Source organism: Oncorhynchus tshawytscha, linkage group LG22 (genome assembly GCF_018296145.1).
Source record: "Oncorhynchus tshawytscha isolate Ot180627B linkage group LG22, Otsh_v2.0, whole genome shotgun sequence".
Classification (NCBI taxonomy): Eukaryota; Metazoa; Chordata; class Actinopteri; order Salmoniformes; family Salmonidae; genus Oncorhynchus; species Oncorhynchus tshawytscha.
In genome coordinates, this window is record NC_056450.1 from 3,827,470 (window position 1) to 3,850,993 (window position 23,524).

At 42.6% G+C, this 23,524-nt stretch overlaps 1 protein-coding gene across 1 annotated transcript in view; it reads left to right on the forward strand.

Annotated features, from left to right (window-relative positions):
- The window catches only part of LOC112221596, a 96,069-nt gene extending 75,429 nt beyond the window's left edge, over positions 1 to 20,640 (forward strand). The window contains exons 20-29 of the mRNA XM_024383752.2: positions 4,360 to 4,632; positions 4,954 to 5,148; positions 5,781 to 6,054; positions 6,506 to 6,623; positions 7,026 to 7,170; positions 17,627 to 17,840; positions 18,177 to 18,292; positions 18,452 to 18,572; positions 18,838 to 18,948; positions 19,694 to 20,640. Of these exons, the coding sequence (XP_024239520.2) occupies positions 4,360 to 4,632; positions 4,954 to 5,148; positions 5,781 to 6,054; positions 6,506 to 6,623; positions 7,026 to 7,170; positions 17,627 to 17,840; positions 18,177 to 18,292; positions 18,452 to 18,572; positions 18,838 to 18,948; positions 19,694 to 19,750 (1,624 nt within the window). The 3' untranslated portion in view covers positions 19,751 to 20,640. The remainder of the gene's footprint in view (positions 1 to 4,359; positions 4,633 to 4,953; positions 5,149 to 5,780; positions 6,055 to 6,505; positions 6,624 to 7,025; positions 7,171 to 17,626; positions 17,841 to 18,176; positions 18,293 to 18,451; positions 18,573 to 18,837; positions 18,949 to 19,693) is intronic.
- Positions 20,641 to 23,524: the final 2,884 nt, after the last annotated feature.

Sequence of the window (23,524 nt, forward strand, 5' to 3'; positions counted from 1 at the left end):
ACTAACTTAATCAATCACAGAATTACATAAACACACACAGAATTAGGTTATACATTGGTTACTGACATGATGCACTGAAAAGTCCCTAGTGGGCTAAGCCAATATGACGGCTTGGTAGACAAAGGAAAGGTTTGGGGACAGCTCAAGAGCGGGAAACTCCGAGTGGATTCACTGTAATATAGTTGATAGCTACACTCATGAAATGCTAATACTTTTAGCATGAAAAAATCAATTGCAATTTACATATTTATCATTGTATGCCTTTGTTGTCCCTCTCTGTGATCACCGGTCCATCTGCTGGATAGAGTCTCTGGTTGCGTTCCCCAGAAGTCCCAAGGACTTTCGTGGTTGTAGTTTTCTCAGCGGGCTCTGGACAGTGTATGTTGTAATGGATACGTCAGGCGTACTATTCGGTCGTTCGACCGGTTGTGTTTACCGGACTAAAGTACTTAAACAGCTGCAGCCTGAATAATTGGTCTTTAGTTTGTAGATTTCTTCACCATTTCAGCGTGGGGATGATCTCCACGTTTTCTGGTCTTTTGTAGAGTTGTAGTTTGAACCACTTCACACACCAGCTTCACCCGGCATGTGTTGGTCTCTAGAGTGATTTGTAGATTTCTTAAACCATTCGAGACGTCCGTGGGTCTCTGGCATAAAATGTATATTTTGTCACGGGTGTTTTTATACACTTTTGGGAGAAGGTGCGGTTCATGATGCCGAGGTAATGTCTGTGTTCACGGGGCATGGCCACTGACTTGGTTAAGGCTTCATAGGGAACACAATTTTCTCATATAGAAGGTTAACATCACATTACATCTTTTCACAAATAGTTTCATATTTAATCATATACGTTTCACAACATTTAGATGTAAATGAAATACTGCTTAATTATTCAACCTTTTAATGTCCAAGTGTCTCTCTGTGTTCCACAGTTACATTCCAATATCGAACACTACAGAGCATTGAGGCAGCGTATTTTACGACCTCCATAAAGCGGCCCCCTCTCCCTCTGCAGGAGAGAGAGATTGTGCTGTAGAGCGGACACAGTGCAACCTGATCCTTCAGATCTTCACAGGAGAGTTATGACATTACTATTGGCCTCATGGTGATATCCTTTAGTGATTTCCATAGCCGTGGGAAGTAGGGGTGCTGAGGGTGATGCAGCACCCCCCGAAAAATCAGAATTTTAAAAATGATTAGGACACAGATATGAGTAATAGTCCGAAATTTACTCAAAATATAAGTAAAGATCCAACAAGGAAAAACACAATAATCCAGAGCACAAAAAACATGAACCCACATGACAAAAAATAACGCACAAAACAGAGAAGGAACACACAGGGTTAAATAAGGACATAATTAATGGAATGGAAACCAGGTGTGTATGATAAAGACAAAACAAAACGAAAATGAAACATGGATCGGTGGTGACTAGAAAGCCGGTGACGCCGAACGCCGCCCGAACAAGAAGAGGGACCAACTTTGGCAAAAGTCATGACAGCGATAGATGTTTTTTTTTACAAAAGTAGTGCACTGGGCCTTTAATAGGCCTGTATTAGAGGACCGATATAGCCGCCTGCAGTGCCAGCGCAGGCAAAAAGATTTGTTCAGACAACCCCACCCCCAAACTACTTCCTATGGCGGTTTCCTTCCTCTCCAACAACTGAGTTAAGAAGGTAGTGGCTATTGTTACACCATTACCCTCTAGACTCGGGAGCCAGCGGGTTAGATATGATTCCAGCATTGGCAACAACAACACTTACTGGCTACTAGTTTGTTTTCAGCCACGTATGTTCAACTAATTTCTAGTTTATCCAGTGACCATTGCATTTAGAAGCATGGCTACTGAGTAAAATGTAGGTAGTAGCCAACTAGCTAGCTAATCGTGGATGTCAAAAGACGCAGCTATAGCTATAGTCGGGAGCACATGGGCACACAGGCTATATTAGCCAACTGGTCAAACATGATTACAATAAATGGTGACTAGTCCATTTTCAGACATATGTTCAACTCATTGTTTATCCACTGACCACCGCATTTAAGAGGATAGGTCATAACTGAAATGTTGCTAGCTAGCTCACTGGGCAGGCAGTAACGTTTGCCACTAACTAATCATGTCCTATTCTTTGATACATTTGGGTTAACTTGTTCCGATCAAGCAACACATACCAGACCGTTTGTAGAAAGGTAAAAATAACAATTAGTGGGCTTTTTTTTAAATGATCGGACAGTGAAACTAAAATAGATTGGTAGTTATCTCACGATCGTAATTTACATAGGCTTTCTAGGGCAGTCGCCCCATTGAAAGGGATTTCAAACGGATACAAATAGTGGTATCATGCCATATTTGGAATAGATAATGCTAACAAAAAGGTTGGAATGTTGTTATATACATTTTAGATTCTTCAAAGATGCCACCCTTTGACTTGATGACAGCTTTGCAAACTCTTGGCATTCTCTCAACCAGCTTCACATGGAATGCTTTTCCAACAGTCTTGAAGGAGTTCCCACATACGCCGAGCACTTATTGGCTGCTTTTCCACTTTTTTGGTTACTACATGATTCCATATGTGTTATTTCATAGTGTTGATGTCTTCACTATTATTCTACAATGTAGAAAATAGTAAAAATAAAGAAAAACCCTAGAATGAGTAGGTGTGTCCAAACTTTTGACTGGTACTGTATATATTTGTTACTGCTCTCTGTCGACCATCAGCCTAACGGCCAAACAATCGACCAGTTGACTAATTGAGGTCAGCCCTAGTGTTCCTTACATGTAGGCTTTTGATTGAACGAAACTGCACTCACTTTTTTCTATATGGCACTTGGAAACAACTGCACTGTGAAACCTATCATTACAACAATTATTATCTGGGTGGGTTTTTTTCCTGGTTGCACTGATGCTCCCCCCAAAAAATGTCACGTTACACAGCAAAAAATCTAGGAGCATATGCGACCAAAATAGTCACACTCTAGAGCCCTGTGGTTGATAGTGTTTCTGTGGCCCATTGTGCTTGGGTTGTGGATTGCTCTGTTCAGGTATTTCTGTATTTCTGTCATAATATTGCCTGTCATTTTGTCATGGTCTTGACTCCAGATATGTGGTGGACGTTTTGAATGTTGATGAAGCATGTTTTTCTGAATGGCAGTTTTATTTCTTTGTTCTGTATTCTTTGTAGTCTGTTCATTTGATGTGTGGAAGTTGTAATCCAGGCAGGTACATATTCCTGTCCGACGTAGGGTGAGGTGGGGGGTAGTAAGTGCCTGAGATATAGATAGTTTCATAGAAGTGGGCTGAGGACTGAACCTTGAGGGACTCTAGCTTCTGGGGTGAATGGTGGCTGTGGAAACCTTGGCTGTTTTGGAGGAAGCGTGGGATGATATTTTTTGATTGAGTGCGGGAGTTGGAGGTTGTCTGCTAGTTTGTGGCACAAAATTATCCTTTTGACCAGTGTAATTTATATACTTCAATGTGCAGGACCAGCAGCTGCTGTGGGAGGATATGCAAATAAAATATGAACTGTCATTGGTCTATTATAATCAGATCAGATTAGTATGTAATGGTCTGGGCCAAAACTCAACCCACCCAAAACGAGCAGAAATTTCATCCGTTTATTATTTTTAATTTTTAAACAGCTCTTACAGAAATTAGAGCGTGATCATAATTTTCACAATTTGAGTGTAATTTCGAGCCTCTGCACAGCCCTATTTCCAAATAAATTAAAGAAATATCAGACGCAATGATTGTTCAGTTGAAAGTGCAAAGAAACATTTGCTGCTGCACGATCTCTCTTGCTTTTGCTTGTCATTTCCTAAAGCGAAACCACAGATGAATGGGGAAGCTCTCATGCCGCGTTCAAGACAACTCAGAAATGTCCAACTTGGAAACTCATTGTAGAAAGATGAGGTCTACGTTTCCCACTTGTAAAGTATCAGAATCAACTAACAGTAAGCTCAGCGCAAAAACATATGCACATTTTAACTGAGGCTTTGCAGATGGGTGTACTTAATAAACTATCTGGTGTCATTTCATGGGGACTGAGGAATACGAAGTGTTGCTGGCCCATTCCATTGGCCCCAATGCAATACATTGTATTTGAATTACATATGGGTTTCTAGAGCAAACGAGTCTTTGTGCCGAGGTGAAAGTGGCATTAGAAGTACTCGGTAGGGTCTGTAGAATCCTATATATGGTTTTATTTCATGGGGTACTGGGGTCTAGATGGCATATCTAGGGCCACCGTGATGTCATTCATCTCTACTTCATTTGAGTGTTATTTCCTTTTTCTTGTGGAAAAATGTCAATGCCTTACCTCCAGGTCAATGCCTTTCCTCCAGTTGTTTCGGTCTTCTACTTAGACTACTGCAGCGATGGCACGCCCAGGCCCAACGCAGCGCCAGAGAGCAGAGTGCCATCATAGCCATGAAGACGCAGAGGCACAGAAGAACTCTGCTTGCGGCTTTTACTTCCTGGAAGGAGCGTTTCCTCTACCAGCAGAGCTTAGCCAGGGCAGCAGCACGCCACTGGAGACAGAGGGCACTCGAAAGCAAGGCAGCCAGCCACCGCGTCACCTGTCTGACCTGGTATTCCTTCACCCGGTGGAGATGGGCGCTGCACAGACGGAGAGACAGGTATTAAGTATATCAAATAAGTAGACAAATAAATGATGTTTTAAGGTGCAGAAGATAACTTATGTACCATACACTGTATAATACAATTTGAACATCCAACATACTCATTTGTAGCAGGAAGACTCAGTTTGAGCTGTTAGCACACCTTCCATATTCCGACTTGGAAGCACGAGGTGCGAGTTTCCCACTTGAAAAGTATCAGAATCAACCAATACGAAGCTCTAAACAAAAAAAGGTTGACTACATAGTGTTAAATATTCTTTCACGATTGGCTGTTTCACGTCATATAATCATAGTGACGTCCATGTGCGTGCCCCCTAGGTGCCAGCGGGCGAGGGTGCTGGGCAGAGAGTGGGCGCGGCGCGCCAAGCAGAGCGTGGATGACCAGGAGAGGGCGACGGAGCTCCTTCAGCAGAGACAGAGAAGAGACGTTGCAGAAAGGTTCTACTACTGGATCGCAGCCTATCAGTCCTCACTGACCAGTTTGGTATTCCACAACCAGACTCTGTGCAAGAGGTGTGACGATGGGGAAATGTGTGTGTGCTGCGTTGCCTTACGACTCAAACTGAATTCTTCCACTGCTCTATGTTCGCTACATATTTCAGTCTGAGAAAGCCGTTGTTGAAGTCGTTTGTGTTGACGTCAAAATGAGGGGTGTTGTGCAAAACAAAGTTATCAGCAATTGGATTATCTCTAACCAATCAGAGTATCAAAGCCAATGACGCTATACCCACATGCGTTCTGGCTCTGGCCCAACCCATCGGTTTCTGGGACCAATCAGAATGGTTAGAATGTGTTTGCGTTCTAGAAATCGTCAGGTAGGTACTCAGTTTCAGACTCGTTGCGGAGACTAAACTAAAGTCCGTGGGCGTGGTGTTTGGCCGGAGCAAGGGTTTGGGTAGCCAGGCAATGTGTGTATGTGAGAGAGAGAAAATGTAACTAATCATTCGTCCTTGAATATGAAAAGGAACATTTTCCCCTACAATAACAAAGCAGTGTGCCATGCATTGCAGTACCAGTTTGCTACTTGATTTTTCTGTGTATCACAGGGACATTCCTCCAATAACTTTTGAGTGGATTGGACAAGTACTTCTGTGTAGCATTCAGAATTATTCTCACCTCTTTTTACTTCTCTCTCTCCCACACAGGGTTTTCCAGAGCTGGCAAGCCTACACCGGCCCTGCACTAGCACGTAAGCACAAAGGTGCCAGGTTCCATCTTGGCAGAGCCAGGAGGCTGGTGGCCCTGTGTTTTACCCACTGGAGGAGTGAGCTGGAGCAGGCTCGAAACAGACTGAAGGTCCTGGAGCAGAGACTGAAACACATACACTTCAAACTCACTGCTGTCACCATGAACCACTGGAGAACGGCCACTAGAGGGTGCATAGCGCTCAAACACTTCAACAGAGGGACAATACGCCAGGTGCAGCATCCCTTTTCTTTATACACACAGGTCCCATCTAGACACAACCCTAAGGGTTTAACCCTTTCTGCACATGCACATTTGAGAGGACTGCTGAAAAAACATAGAATTAGATGATTGTCAAATAATTCAATATCAATGATTTGCATTCTATTTCTATGGGTGAAAACAACCAGCCACACCAAGCCAATCCAAGAAAAAGGAGCTTGGAAAGAATTTACAGTACTACTATATTTCTAATCCTAATCAAATTCTTTCAATTTCACACAACTTCTCACTGGATAGGCAGGGGTAGAGGTTGTTTCTGGACAGAGTCATATTCACATATTTAGCAGGAACTAAAGGAAGGTGACATCTTCGTGAATCAAAATCAAAATGACTTTGGTGTCAACCTCATTCAATCTGTATTGTGCTTTCCCATCAGTAAGTAGCCAGTGTGTGTTTGTTTTAGTGTTTTGATCACTGGAGGGAGAGGACGCGCACATCCAGAGCAGTCACTATACTGTGTGTACAGAGAGAGAGGAGAGGGGCACGTGAAGTTCTGCTATGCTGGTGGAAGTGGACTAAAGGTAGCGACATGATTATTATACTCTAACACGTTGAACAGAGGGACTGTTTAATATGTGATGTTGCCTTTGTTTGAGAACCAAGTGGCTATAAGGTTCCATATTTCAGCGTTTCTCAATCCATTCCTGATGATCCCCAGGGTGTGTACATTTTTGTTCTAACCTGCACTAGCAAACCTGATTCAGGGGAATCAGCTTGGTTATTGATGAATTAGTTAGGGGTTTGGGTGTGCTAATGCAGGGCTGAAATAAAAAGGTCCACATCCGGGTGTGTAACCAAGGAATGGATGGAGAAATGCTGCCATATTTCAATGTGTCGCATTCACATGGGGGAAGTATGGCAGCCATTTTGTGCTGAAGCGCTCCCAGGTCCCCACCCACACACGGCCTGTTTGTGTTGGTCAGTGTCTAGATGCCAGAGGCAGATGGAGGAGGCAGTGTGGCTGTGGCTGGAGGGTCGCAGAGTGACCAGAGCCTTCCAACTGTGGCTCAGAGTCCACCATCGCCACCAAGAGGCCTCACGGCTGGGACGGGCTCACCTAATGCGCAGGTAGGCTGTTGGTTTTAAGTATTCACCCCACTTGGATTTTGGGGATTTAATTACATTTAGATTTTTTTGTCAATGAATTACACAAAATATTCTGTAATGTCAAAGTAGAAGAAATTCAAAATATAAAAAAATAACAATTAATGAAAAATATAACAAGTATTCACCCCCGAGTCAATACAGGTTAGAAACACCTTTGGCAGATTACAGCTGTGAGTTTTCTTGGGTAAGTTTCAGGCAGGTAGCCTAGTGGTTAAGTGTTGGGCCAGTAATCGAAAGGTCGCTGGTTTGAATCCCTGAGTTGATTAGGTGAAACATTTGCCGATGTGCCCTTGAGCAAGGTATTTAACCCTAATTGCTCTTGTAAGTCGCTCTGGATAAGTGCGTTTGCCAAATGACTCAAATGTAAATGTAATAGCTTTACACACCTGGATTGCGCAATATTTGCCCATTTAGTATTTGCAAAATTCTTCAAGCTCTGTCAAGGTGTTGGGGTCATGGCTAGACTGCAATTTTCAAGTCTTGCCATAGATTTTCAAGCAGATTTAAGTCAAAACTGTAACTTGGTCACTCAGGAACATTCACTGTCTTCTTGGTAAGCAACTCCAGTGTAGATTTGGTCATAGGTTTTTGTCCTGCTGAAAGGTTAATTCCTCTCCCAGATTCTGGTGTAAAGCAGACTGAAGCAGGTTTTCCTCTAGGATTTTGCCTGTGCTTAGCTCCATCCCGTTTCTTTTTATCCTGAAAAACTCCAGTCTTTGCCGAGGTTAAGCATACTCATACCATGAAATAGCCACCACCATGCTTGAAAGTAAGGAGGCAGGTACTCAGAGATGTTATGTTGGATTTGCCCCAAACATAGCGCTTTGGAATTAGGCCCAAAAGTTTATTAATTTGCCATGTTTTGGGATATTTTCTGCTTGTGTATTTGAATTCTTTTCACTCTGTCATTTAGGTCATTATTGTGGAGTAACAACAGTGTTGTTGATCCATCATCAGTTTTCTCCCTTCACAGCCGTTGAACTCTGTAGCTGTTTTTTAAATCACCAATGGCCTCATGGTGACATCCCTGAGAAGTTTCTTTCCTGTCCTGCAGCTCAGTTCAGGATGACTGTATCTTTGTTGTGTCTGGGTGGTTTAATACATCATCCACAGCATAATTATTAACTTGACCATGCTTAAAGATATATTCAATGTCTGATTTGAAAAGCTCCCTGGTCTTTGTAGTAAAATCTGTGCTTGAAATTCAGTACTTGACTTAGGGACCTTACAGATGTATGTATGGTGGACAGAGGAAGGGATAGTCATTAAAAAAATAATGTTAACCTCTATTTCACACAGAATGAGTCCGTGTAACTTAATATGTGATTTGTTAAGCCAAATTGTACCCCTGAACTAATTTAGGTTACCCAAAATCAAAGGGGTGAATTCTTTTGCAAAAACTGTTTTAGTTATTTAATTTGTTAACATTTTATCACTTTGACATTTTGGGATATTTTGTGTAGATCAAGGACAAAAAAATCACAAATAAATCCATTTCAATCCCACTTTGTATGCCAAAAAATGTGGAAAATTCCAACTAAAATTGAATTTGAAATGTAATACCAAAAGTAATTATTTATCACAAGGGCCATAAACAATAACTAGTAATTCTGCATACTCCCAATAAATGTAATGACGATTTGCGGGCAGTGGGTTCAGAACAAGTTCAGAGCGTCTACTAAATGACTAAAATGTATCGGATGCCAATCAGTGATGCAGCCAGTCAAGATGCTCTCATGATAATTCCTTAGTGATGTGGACACCAAGGAACTTGAAGCTCTCCACCCGCTCCACTACAGCCCCGTTCATGTGGATGGGGGCGTGCTCGGCCTTCCGTTTCCTGTAGTCCACGAACAGCTTACTTTAAATTAAAGTCTCCTGTCGTTGAGGGAGAGGTTGTTGTCCTGGCACCACACTGCCAGGTCACTGACCTCCTCCCAATAGTCAGTCTCATCAGTGCCTAAAATTAACATCTGCCAATTGTGGGTAGATTTTAGCAATGGTGGGTAATGTCTATTTCACCAGCTATGTAGGTGGGTGGTCAGGGCTCCACAGTGCGAGCATTTCACTCGCATTTGTGAATAAAAATAGTTAAGTATGATCACATTTATAGTAAAATAAATGCTTCAGTAGCTGTTTTCAAAGTATTTCTGTCATTTTGTTTCATAGCTGGTAAATTAATCACACAAAGTAAAATAACTACAAATCCTATGACCTATCCCACCTCTGCCTGGCTTAGTGCTGTGCGCACATGAAGAGCTGAGTGAAAGATTCATTTTTAAAAGCGCAGGCATAAAAGTTGGTCTAATTTACTTGAAATTAAAGTACAAAAGTGGGACTTTGTCCTTGTGTTTCTTGTCTATTTGCATTGTTTTGTTCTCACAGCTTTATCAATTTTTGAGTTTAAACTGCTAGGGAAGAGAAGACAACGATTCTACAAGTCAGACTCAATGTCACAGGCACAAACATGACTTGATTCACGTTACCACGGTAACGTCCCACACTTAAAACCTGTTGGTACTAGGGGGCAGTATTTTCATTTTTGGAAAAAAAAAGTTCCCGTTTTAAACGGGATATTTTGTCAGGACAAGATGCTAGAATATGCATATAATTGACAGCTTTGGATAGAAAACACTCTAACGTTTCCAAAACTGTAAAGATATTGTCTGTGAGTATAACAGAACTGATGTTGCAGGCGAAAGCCTGAGAAAAATCCAATCCGGAAGTGCCCCAGGTTTTGAAAGCGTTCCAAGCGTTCCAATGAGTCCCTATTGAGCTGTGAGTGTGCCATCAACGAGCTTACGCTTTCTACGTATTCCCCAAGGTATCTACAGCATTGTGACGTAGTTTTACGCATTTATGTTGAAGAATAGCCGTAGGCTGCCACATTGCGTAAGTGGTCACATGGTGGCTCCGAGAGAGATTCTCGCATAAAATATAGAGGTAGCCATTACTCCAATCGGTCCTACTGAAAAAGTAATTGTCCCGACGGATATATTATCGAATAGATATTAGAAAAACACCTTGAGGATTGATTATAAACAACGTTTGCCATGTTTCTGTCGATATTATGGAGCTAATTTTGAATATTTCTTGCCGTTTTCGTGACTGCAATTTCCGGGCGATTTCTCAGCCAAACGTGAAGAACAAACGGAGCTATTTCGCCTACAAAAAATAATCTTTTGGGAAAAAAATGAACTTTGGCTATCTACCTGGGAGTCTCGTGAGTGAAAACATCCGAAGTTCATCAAAGGTAAACGATTTAATTTGATTGCTTTTCTGATTTGTGACAAGGTTGCTTGCTGCTAGCAAGGCATAATGCTATGCTAGGCTATCGATAAACTTACACAAATGCTTGTCTAGCTTTGGCTGTAAAGCATATTTTAAAAATCTGAGATGACAGGGTGATTAACAAAATGCTAAGCTGTGTCTCAATATATTTCATTTGTGATTTTCATGAATAGGAATATTTTCAAGGGATATTTATGTCCGTTGCGTTATGCTAATTAGTTTCAGGTGATGATTACGCTCCCGCATGCGGGTTTGGGAGTCACAAGAAGATTTTTTAAAGGGGCAGGTGAACATTTGTCTCATCTGTGTTATTTTGGTTCAAAAAATATTCAGGTCACAAAAAATAGAATCAAACAATATACCACATTACTTCTTACTAGTAATACATATATTGTTTTAGAAACATTACAAAGCATGCTCATCTGTTTTTTTGGTGTAATTTCTGGTAAAAAAATCTGAGTAGATGGTAGATTTTTACATCTATCTGCCATAGTGGCTGGTGGACTAAAAAAGTACATTTTAGGCCCTATGTCTCATCATTGTCAGTGATCAGTCCAACCACCATTTTGTCATCAGCAAATTTAATGATAATGTTGGAGTCGTGCGTGAACAGTGAGTACAGGACGGGACTATGCACACACCTCTGAGGTGCCCCCGTGTTGAAGGTCAGCGAGGCAGATGAGTTGTTGCCTACCCTCACCACCTAGGGGCTGCCCGTCAGGAAGTCCAGGATCCAGTTGCAGAGAGAGGTGTACAGTCCGAGGTTCCTGAGCTTAGCGATAAGCTTGGAGGGCACAATGATGTTGAATGTTGAACTGTAGTCAATGAACAGTATTCTCACACACTACAGCAGTGGTTCCCAAACTTTTTATAGTCCTGTACCCCTTCAAACATTCAACCTCCAGCTGCGTACCCCCTCTAGCACCAGGGTCAGCGCAATCATTGTAAGCCTGCCACACATACACACTTATTACATTTATTAAGAATGAGTGTGAGTTGTCGTCACAACCCGGCTCGAGGGAAGTGACAGAGCTCTTATAGGACCAGGGCACAAATAATAATAATAATCAATCATTTTGCTCTTTATTTAGCCATCTTACATATAAAACTTTATTTGTTCATCGAAAATTGTGATTAACTCATCCCTGGTTAATGAGTAGGGTGTGCTTGAAAGGATGCAAATAACTCTGCAATTTTGGGTTGTATTGGAGAGAGTCTGTCTTAAATAATTTTCCACACACAGTCTGTGCCTGTATTTAGTTTGTGAGGACCAAGAATCCACTCTCACATAGGTACGTGGTTGCAAAGGGCATCAGTGTCTTAACAGTGCGATTTGCCAAGGCAGGATACTCTGAGCTCAGCCCAATCCAGAAATTTAGCAGTGGCTTCTGATTAAATGACATTTTCACAGAACCCCTTGTTGTAATTTCGATGAGGCTCTCTTACTTCCGGCGCCGACAGAGATGGCCGCCTCGTTTTGCGTTCCTAGGAAACTATGCAGTTTTTAGTTTTTTTACGTGTTATTTCTTACATTAGTACCCCAGGTCATCTTAGGTTTCATTACATACAGGCGAGAAGAACTACTGAATATAAGATCAGCGTCAACTCACCATCAGTACGACCAAGAATATGTTTTTCGCGACGCGGATCCTGTGTTCTGCCTTACAAACAGGACAACGGAGTGGATTCCATGCAGCGACCCAAGAAAACGACTCCGAAAAAGAGGGAAACGAGGCGGTCTTCTGGTCAGACTCCGGAGACGGGCACACCGTGCACCACTCCCTAGCATTCTTCTTGCCAATGTCCAGTCTCTTGACAACAAGGTTGATGAAATCCGAGCAAGGGTAGCATTCCAGAGGGACATCAGAGACTGTAACGTTCTATGCTTCACGGAAACATGGCTCACTGGAGAGACGCTATCCGAGGCGGTGCAGCCAGCGGGTTTCTCCACACATCGCGCCGACAGAAACAAACATCTTTCTGGTAAAAAGAGGGGCGGGGGCGTATGCCTTATGACTAATGTGACATGGTGTGATGAAAGAAACATACAGGAATTCAAATCCTTCTGTTCACCTGATTTAGAATTCCTCACAATCAAATGTAGACCGCATTATCTACCAAGAGAATTCTCTTCGATTATAATCACAGCCGTATATATCCCCCCCCAAGCAGACACATCGATGGCTCTGAACAAACTGGAAACGATTTATCCGGAGGCTGCATTCATTGTAGCTGGGGATTTTAACAAGGCTAATCTGAAAACAAGACTCCCTAAATTTGATCAGCATATCGATTGCGCAACCAGGGGTGGAAAGACCTTGGATCATTGTTACTCTAACTTCCGCGACGCATATAAGGCCCTGCCCCGCACCCCTTTCGGAAAAGCTGACCACGACTCCATTTTGTTGATCCCTGCCTACAGACAGAAACTAAAACAAGAAGCTCCCACGCTGAGGTCTGTTCAACGCTGGTCTGACCAAGCTGACTCCACACTCCAAGACTGCTTCCATCACGTGGACTGGGAGATGTTTCGTATTGCGTCAGACAACAACATTGACGAATACGCTGATTCGGTGTGCGAGTTCATTAGAACGTGCGTTGAAGATGTCGTTCCCATAGCAATGATTAAAACATTCCCTAACCAGAAACCGTGGATTGATGGCAGCATTTGTGTGAAACTGAAAGCGCGAACCACTGCTTTTAATCAGGGCAAGGTGTCTGGTGACATGACTGAATACAAACAGTGCAGCTATTCCCTCCGCAAGGCTATTAAACAAGCTAAGCGTCAGTACAGAGACAAAGTAGAATCTCAATTCAACGGCTCAGACACAAGAGGCATGTGGCAGGGTCTACAGTCAATCATGGACTATAGGAAGAAATCCAGCCCAGTCACGGACCAGGATGTCTTGCTCCCAGGCAGACTAAATAACTTTTTGCCCGCTTTGAGGACAATACAGTGCCACTGACACGGCCTGCAATGAAAACATGCGGTCTCTCCTTCACTGCAGCCGAGGTGAGTAAGACATTTAAACGTGTTAACCCTCGCAAGGCTGCAGGCCCAGACGGCATCCCCAGCCGCGCCCTCAGAGCATGCGCAGACCAGCTGGCCGGTGTGTTTACGGACATATTCAATCAATCCCTATACCAGTCTGCTGTTCCCACATGCTTCAAGAGGGCCACCATTGTTCCTGTTCCCAAGAAAGCTAAGGTAACTGAGCTAAACGACTACCGCCCGTAGCACTCACATCCGTCATCATGAAGTGCTTTGAGAGACTAGTCAAGGACCATATCACCTCCACTCTACCTGACACCCTAGACCCACTCCAATTTGCTTACCGCCCAAATAGGTCCACAGACGATGCAATCTCAACCACACTGCACACTGCCCTAACCCATCTGGACAAGAGGAATACCTATGTGAGAATGCTGTTCATCGACTACAGCTCGGCATTCAACACCATAGTACCCTCCAAGCTCGTCATCAAGCTCGAAACCCTGGGTCTCGACCCCGCCCTGTGCAACTGGGTACTGGACTTCCTGACGGGCCGCCCCCAGGTGGTGAGGGTAGGCAACAACATCTCCTCCCCGCTGATCCTCAACACTGGGGCCCCACAAGGGTGCGTTCTGAGCCCTCTCTTGTACTCCCTGTTCACCCACGACTGCGTGGCCAAGCACGCCTCCAACTCAATCATCAAGTTTGCGGACGACACAACAGTGGTAGGCTTGATTACCAACAACGACGAGCTTGAGCTTGGCTCTCAATTGAAAAAAAACCCGTATCAATACTTTTAACCAGCGTATGTTGTAATAGCGTTACATGGTTGCTGCCCATGTCATTGAATAATGCAGAAAATACACGAGAGTTTAGGGGCCTTGCTTTAACAAAGTTAACCATTTTCACTGTAGTGTCCAAAACATCTTTCAAGCTGTCAGGCATTCCCTTGGCAGCAAGAGCCTCTCGGTGGATGCTGCAGTGTACCCACGTGGTGTCGGGAGCAACTGCTTGCCCGCGTGTTACCACTCCACTATGTCTCCCTGTCATGGCTTTTGCGCCATCAGTACAGATACCAACACATCTTGACCACCAAAGTCCATTTGATGTCACAAAGCTGTCCAGTACTTTAAAAAGATCCTCTCCTGTTGTCCTGGTTTCCAGTGGTTTGCAGAAGAGGATGTCTTTCTTAATTGACCCCCCCATAAACATAACGGACATATACCAGGAACTGTGCCAGGACCGCCATGTCTGTTGATTCATCCAGCTGTAACGCAGATAATTCACTTGTATGCGAAGCAGTAATTGTTTCAAAACATCTCCTGCCATGTCACTGATGCGTTGTGAAAGTGTTTTCTGGCTGTTTCCCCCAGCATTGTCCCATCAATATCCGCGGCAGCAGGAAGAATTAAGTCTTCCACAATAGTATGGGGCTTGTCTGTCCTAGCTACTCGGTAGCTCACCATATAAGATGCTTCTAGCCCCTTCTTATTAATGGTATCTGTTGCTTTTATACATGTCCTACTCAAAAGTCGTCTTAATTCAAGCTCAAAAAACTCCTGCGCCTTATTTTTCAAACTGGCATGTTAGTTTCTAAATGTCTGCGCAAGAGTGAAGATTTCATCGAGTTGTGAGATAGTACTTTTGTACATATAACACGCTGTGGCTGAGGAAAGGCACTACTCCCAATATAACTGAGCCCCAAATCAATGTAGTTCTCATAATTTTTGCATCTGTTCGATGGTCCAATGCCCCTGCCTGTTGTTCGGTGCTTTCCCAGGTAATGGGGCAGCAGCTCTTCGGTTGCATCAAATTCACAACTGTCTGTGCCCATGTTAGCTGGGCTAACAACAAATGTAGAATTACTGATGCTAGCATTGGATGTGCTCGTGGAAGCAGAACAACTTGTGTGTCGTCAACAGGTGCAGGTGTAGTACTGCTGGTAGTAGCAGTTTTACCAGTAGAGCTGGTGTTTGTCTCTATGGACACGGGCCTTACTTTTTGTTAACCATTTATTCATTTTCCAGCAAACGGAATGAGCAGCAGCTATGTTTGGCTACATACAGACCGTTAGTGGAATTCCTGCCAGAGAGTAACGGTTAATGTGATTCGATGTTAATTATTTGACTAGGCTACCTGTATTTGACATTGTGTAGTTATTTAACTTGAAACACTAGATGGTTTAATTGTATTTTTGGCAGTGAAACAAGACCACTCAAGCGAGACAAAAACCTCAGCCAGACCCATTGGAAAATAGAAATGGACTGTTTGTAAATGTGATGAAGAAAAAATGTTTTTTTGAATGTGAATCACTTTTTTCTTTGGTGTACCCCGATGGCATTGCGCATACCCCAGTTTGGGAATAACTGCACTACAGCATTCTCACATGCACTATATATACACAAAAGTAGGTGGACACCCATTCAAATGAGTGGATTTGGCCATTTCAGTCAAACCTGTTGCTGACAAGTGTTTAAAATCGAGCACAAAACCATGAAATCTCCATCGCGTAGCGAGTAAAAATCATATGTCCTCAGTTGCAACACTCACTACCGAGTTCCAAACTGCCTCTGGAAGCAACGTCAGCACAAGAATTGTTCGTTGGGAGCTTCATGAAATGGGTTTCCATGCCCGAGCAGCCGCACACAAGCTTAAGATCACCATGCACAATGCCGCCATTGGACGAGGTAGTCAATGAACTTATTAATGAAGCCGATGACTGATGTAATAAACTCCTCAAAGTTATCAGATGAATCCCGGAACATATTTCAGTCTGTGCTAGCGAAACAGTCCTGTAGCCTAGCATCCGCTTTATCGGACAACTTCCGTATTGAGCTACTTCCTGTTTGAGTTTTTGCTTGTAAGCAAGAATCAGGATAGTTATGGTCAGATTTGCCAAATATGTTCTCGCAAAGATGGTTTCAATACAGTTTTGCAATCTGCTATGGATGCATGTGTTTTCTGGTCACTTATCTCCTTTGCGCGACAATGCTGATGACTGGTTATTGGTCAACAGTGAAGATGCACAATTTTTTGGTTCTGAAGCACAGATTAGACTTTTTTTTTATAAATTGGTGCTATGCCATAGGCCTATGTCAGTGACCAGATCAAATAACCAAAGGTATGCTGCATGGAGAGTAATCCATGGAGACTCTGTGCCACAAAATGAGTGACAAAACCGGGCCAGAATTTCAAGTCAGTCTCAAAGTCAAAGTCGAGTCCCAAGGGTCCAAGTCAAGTCTGAAGTTATTTTCTATCAAATTTGTGGCTGGAGTCCGACTTGAGTCAAAGTCATGTGACGCGTGCCCACACCTCTGGGTTATAGCCCCCAACTCACCTAATCTGCATCAGATGTGCTAATAAATGCGCTGCTACTCACTGAATGTTTCAGAGATAAAGTTATGGTAGACTACTGCCTGCATTTCATCAAATGCTCGCAGTCAAACAACCAATAATAGGCCTACTGCATACCTCTGGTTATTTTCCTCTGTTTGGTCGGGGCTGTGTTCATACCATTTTCATTGAACCGTGGTGCATTGTTTAGTGCACTCCCTATCCGCAGATAGTGGTCACACCAGTCCAAACGAACCGAACTAAGGGGGAAAACGGCACCAAAACAATTTAGTGTGAAAGCCCAAATGGTTTGAAGGCGTGTGCTTTGTCAGTGGCTGTGATGTAGCATTCAGCCAGGAGTTGGACAGTCGGAAGATTGAATTAAATGGTAGTGTAGGCGGGACATCCCAGCTTCAAGTGGTATCAGATTTCAGAATTTGCTTTCCCCTGCTCAGATGTTGCATGTATCAAGCAATGGTTGCGTGCCACGTCACAGACTGACAGATTTATATAACATGTAGAACCACGCTAGTCCCCTCTTTAGGGGACTTAACATTAAGAAGTTTTAATAATAAGTATGTATTGAATCTGCTTCCATTGTCCTCCAAGTGGCCAAATATCATCCTCTTCAGGTAGGCTTCACATACAGTGCATGTCATCTGTAACTTTTTAGTCCCATTACAGTTGAAGTTGTAATACGGCATCACATTGCTTGCCCCTGGATTCTTTGATTGTGGGCATGTCAAGACCTTTACTTCCCAATTGGTAATCTCATTGCTGTCTTTTTTTTGTCCCCTATAGGTATTTTCGGGTCTGGCGAGGGGTAGTGACGGAGAGCCTGTCAACTTTTCAGGCGGCGGAGTCACGGCTACGCACCCACCAGACCCAATCAGCTTTCAGTGTCTGGAGAAGGCGCACAGTGTCCCATAATCTCTTAAGTGACCTGGTCCAGAGAACTAAATCCAGGCAGAGGAGTCGTCTGCTGAGATCATCACTCCACACCTGGCACCAAGAGGTATCCTTTGGGAAGAATCATAATGGAGTTGATAATGTGATTTGGATTCTTTCATTAGACCAGTCATTATTGGGTTAAGTCCAGAGGAAGCTGATGAAGGACAGTATACCATGTGTTTGATAAGGTTTCATTCATTCTATTCCAGCCATTCCTATGAGCCTGTCCTCTAAATTAAAGTGACACCAGTGATTGAGCCCTTCTGTCGTTGCATGGTTAGCTACTGCACAGAGATGCATATAATATCAATAGTCCCATTTCTGACCTGCTGTCACCCTTATCATGTGTAGCAGGTAAGTAGGTAATGTCCTATTTGTCTTTGTTTTCCACCTGCATCAGGTCCAGCTGCGTAAAAGACGATCTCTACACCTCTCACAGAAGTACTTTGCCTGTTGGGTGAACAGAATTGGCATCAGACACATTGAAAGGAAGAATCAGTTGGAGGCTAGACTGAGGTACGTCTCATGGCTGGCTGTATGTATATGTATCTGAACGGAGACAAATGTTACTTTTAGTCTGTACACAAAAGTAGTTGGTGTAAACAAGGTAAATTAATGTTTATTAAATCAGTATAATCAAACCTTTGATAACACCTCTCTCTCTCACTTCCAAAGGGAGTGTCTACGGCGGTGGCGTTTAGGTGTGCTGCTGAAAAGAGCTCGGAGGAGACTCACCCAGGTGTTGTGGGTCAGCTGGAGAGACCAGACCGCTGCTGCACTCCTACTCAAGACCCTGGTAAGAAAGCAAAGTGCTGTCCCGCTCGTTGGGACACTTATAGAAGTGGACTTATTAGGATTCACCTTAGGTTACAGTGACACTTTTTAAATGAGCCATCTGTTTTGTAATGTATTTGCTTAACTTAATGGTTATTATTTATGCATTTAAAGTTGTCATGAGCTGTTAGGAATGCTTACTGCATATTTTATAGTGCATATTACTACCTGTGTGTAAGGCATAGTAATTCAGTTTCCTTTGTTTGTGTGACCACTCCTCTCTGCAGCACACTGACCGACTGCAGCAGGGGGCGTGGCTGACATGGAGGAAGAGACGCATCAGAACCCGGGTGTCTGAGACCTTTGCCGCGCAACTGGACCAAGCCCTCATTGCGCAGGTGAGACAGAGCAAGTTCCCATGTATTTTTGTATAGAGGACTAGTTATTATTAGCCATTCTTATTCTATAGTTGTACCGAAGTCAGCATTATTTAAAATCTCTGGTTAGCCTATAACTTTACCAAAGGTCATTTTGTTTCTTGTTAAAGGAGTAGTTCACTATTTTAAATCTTGATAACTTTGTTCCTCACGCTGAAAGTAGTCCATGGGCCAAGAGAAACTCTAATCCATGGTTCAGTTCATTTTAAACATCCATTACAAACTTCAACAAACCTTATCCACCACAAGCTAACAATCAATGGAAGTGCTGGGGGCATGTTTAAAAAAATAATGTCCAAATCACTTGAAGTTACTTCAAATCAACTCCATATTTGGTTGGCCATAAAACAATTTAAAACATTCCCCCATCGCTTGTGGTGGCTGTTTAAAGAAAACAACAATGGATTACAGTTTCTCCTGGCCCATAGACTACTTCCAGGGTGAGGAACCATCTAACATCATGCTTTAATAGTTATTACAACATAGACATTTTTTATGGCAACTAAAATCTCTATATGTATAGAGTTCTTTGGTTCTCCTGTCGTTCTACCTAGAGTCTTCTATTTGCAGAGTTGTGACAGGCTCTGATTGTACCTAGTTGATGCATCACCTACTGCATATCAAACCTCACTGTGGTTGAAGCAGGTCAGTGGCAGTGCCCCGCTACAACAGCTAGAGAGTTTGTTTCTGTGTTTCCCTACTGTAGGTGTTCAACATGTGGCGGCAGAAGCATGCTCTTCGCTCCACAGCGACCGACACGTGACCTACGGTATAGGGAGAAGTCGCTGTCCTCTGCTCCGTCAACCCTTGACCTCTCCCCCCAACTCCTAGCCCCTATATGATAGGGGAGATCACGAGTAGTGTGTGGCTTTTCACCATACTACCAGTACAGCACTTCATATTTCAAAATAGAGGTTCACTTTTTGGTTTCTTGGATCAATGTCATCTGGCAACAGTCATTGCTCACATTTCAAATGTATTGTTTTGAAAACATGTGACAACCATTCTCATAGATTTAGGCTTTTACCTCCTTTGAATGCTCTTAGAAGTGGAAATTAGTGTCGGGAAACTACTAAGAACAGCTTTGAGACATAATAGATACACTGTTCATATTTCACACTATTAATCCTGGAAAGCAGCACACTGTGCGTGAGTGCCACTATTAGAACTAATTTAACTCCAGTATTTGAAATTCTTTCACAATAAATTCCATTCTGAGTAGACTTTTGTTTTTGTGATTCCCAATTGAACTGTGACTGTCTTAATATGATAACTTTGAAATTGTAATCAGAATATGAAACAATCACAATATGTCCCATATTCTCTCCCATATGTAGAAATAAGCAGACAAAACAGAATAAAGTGGATAGGTAGGTAGAAGGTGGGTAAGTAAATAAATGGATGAATGGTTAGGTGGGTAGGTAGAAGGTGGGTAAATAGTTAGGTAGAAAAGGGTGGTGGGTAGGTAGTAAGGCGAGTATGGTAGGTTTTCATTAGTTTAGGCAGCAGCCACTGAATAAACCTGTAGTTAGAGATATGATTACATTTGAATAAGAACATGACTTGTAAACATGGTTGTGTTAAAAAAAAAAAAAATCACTTGAAGGGTGAAAACATACACTAGAACTACAGTACAGTATAAACCTATTCTCTGGACCACACTGCTGTCTCTCACCATGTCTCTTTTCTTCTAAACATATTCCCCTCTGTCTGTTCTCACCTTTTCCTCAGACTCCTTTTGCCTTTTTCTGAGGAGCCTCTCTCTCTTTCTGGCAGTTATTTTCCTCTCCCTTTACTAGCTTTTTACCTGCCTTTGCTTATTTTTCTTATTGTCTTTCCCTTCCTGAATTAAGTCAAGAAGAGATTAAAATACAAGCTTTAAATGACTACACCTCTCTAAAATTGATCACCTGAAGTTTTAGAGCCAAAGTGATGACTACTTTTCCTTCTAACTCTGTTGGTTGACTACTTTCCCCTTCCCATAATTTAATTCTCCTGCACGACCACCACTTCTTGTCCCTGGGCCTGAATGAGCTTCCTGGCTAATTCTCTCAGGTTGGCGTCAGTGGTGGGAGCCAGGCTGAAGTACTCTACAGGGCTGGGAGAGGCCAGAGATCCGTCATCATCAGCAGAGAAATGTACCATGGCAATGGTTTGGTCATCGCCATTCATGGGACACCGGGGATCACAGGGCAACCGGAGAGGCCGGGAGACTTGGCGTCATCCTCTGTCGTAAGACTCCAGGTGGTAATGGGAGCCAGGTGGGGGTACCGGTAAGGCAAGTACTCCACAACTGGTGGAGCGCCGGCTGTGAGAGGCAGGTGGTTTGGCCAGCCAAGGTCGTAAGAGAAGAGTGGCCCGTCATGGAGATTTCATTAAGCCAGTCTCTAACCGTATACTCAGGGCTGTTCTCTCGCCAGCATGCTGGGCTCTGTGGGGAGGAGAACACAAACAGATACCTGTCTGTTTAAATGACCTATACTCGGTTCACCCAGTTGAACACATGTTCTAGTTCAAACCTCATGCCTTGTCAAAGACACATTTATGAATCTATACTTTAAAACAATTGATTGACAGCATTGACCACAATTATGAATAACTTACAAGCACTGGACGCTGCCGGTCCTCAGGATTTGGATCTTCTTGATCTCATCGACCCTCCTAACACACCTCTTGGAGCTGGTCGGCCTCCTTGTTCAACTCCATCATCCTAATTTTCTTCTCCAGCCAGTTAGTCAGCAGTCCATTCAGATAGAAGGTTTGGCCTACACAAAGACAACTAGTAGGCCTTACCAGTAGGCCACAGGAGTTTTGTAGGGAGATATCATTCTCTGCCCACTTTATCACTTCTGAATGTGTGTGGCAATAAATAGAAATGTGATGAGAATACTTACAAGATAAGAGCAGGATTTGCAAGGCCTTGTCGGTTTTGATTTCTAGGGAGAGTCTTAAACAACAACCTCAACCAATGTGAAAGGTCCTGTGGAATTGGACTACTGGAACTTGACATTACATAGCGCTCCAGAATATATTATTATTATTATGAGTTATGAGTTACCACTGTTTTTTTTTCAGACATTCCTATGTGGGAAAATAATTGGGATAAACACTGAAAATAAGGTCTGAGGTTAACACAGGCTCAGGAGTTACGTTTTGTCTTATGAGATATGTCAGTCAACATTACATTTTTTAATTTTGAAGCCTTCGTGTGTTTTATGAGCTGGTTTTGATTACATAAATGCTTCAATTCACAGTGATGTTAGCTGATGAAGATGATTTCATGAAACAAATCGTATAAGATCTAAGCCACTATCTAGTTTTTTTTTGCATTTATAAAATAAACAACTTTAATTTCCCCATAGGCTTTGGCCAACAAGCCATGGAGGAGATAGTGCCTACAAAAATACGCCTTTACTATTGCTCTCTATTATGACCTATAAGCATCCTGTGCTCCTGATAGATGCGGTAGTGGTCAATCAAACTAGACAAAAAGAATGACGTTGCTATGGAAACACGTGGGGGAAAGATCTGGAGTCTCCTCATTGCCTCCCACCAGAATATCCTACATTTAGGCTATTGTTTATATGTGTATAGTCGTGACCAAAAGTTGAGTGACACAAACATTAATTTTCAAAGTCTGCTGCCTCAGTGTTTTTAGATATTTATCAGATGTTACTATGGAATAGTGAACTATAATTACAAGCATTTCATAAGTGTCAAAGGCTTATATTGACAATTACATAAAGTTGATGCAGAGTCAATATAAGACCTCTGCAATCCACCTTGGCATGCAGTTAATTAACTTCTGGGCCACATCCTGGAATGGCAGCCCATTCTTGCATCATCAATGCTTGAAGTTTGTCAGAATTTGTGGGTTTTTGTTTGTCCACACGCCTCTTGAGGATTGACCACAAGTTCTCAATTTACTAGACAAGAATAATCTCAAAATGCATAAACTTAAGTTTAAAAAAAGTAAAAATAAATACAATTGAGCCTTTAGAAAGTATTCACACCCCTTGACTGCTTGAACTTTAAATCGATTCAATTGTGATTTTTTTTCACTGGCCTACACACAATACCCCATAATGTGAAAGTGGTATGCTTTCATACATTTTTACAAATTAATTAAAAATGAAAAGCTGAAATGTCTTGAGTCAATAAGTATTCTACCCATTTGTTATGGCAAGCCTCAACAGTGGCCTCAACAGAGCAAATGAAACAGCGCCCTCTGTGTAGCCCATATAGTTGGTGCATCAAAAAAAAAAAAAAAAAATCAAGGGAAGCCAGTTCAGATTTGGCTTCACACCAATCACATCACCTTAGAAGCCAAACTTCATTGACAGAAAAAACTTTAATTGTTGCATCTCGTTGTTGTCCTCCTCCACAACACCTCACTGAGTACCATTCTTCATATGTTCTAACATTGTGGTGGCTGCATCATGTTATGGGTATTCTTGTCATCGGCAAGGGGGTTAAAAATAAACAATAGAGCTAAGCACAGGCAAAATCCTAGAGGAAAACCTAGTAAAGTCTGCTT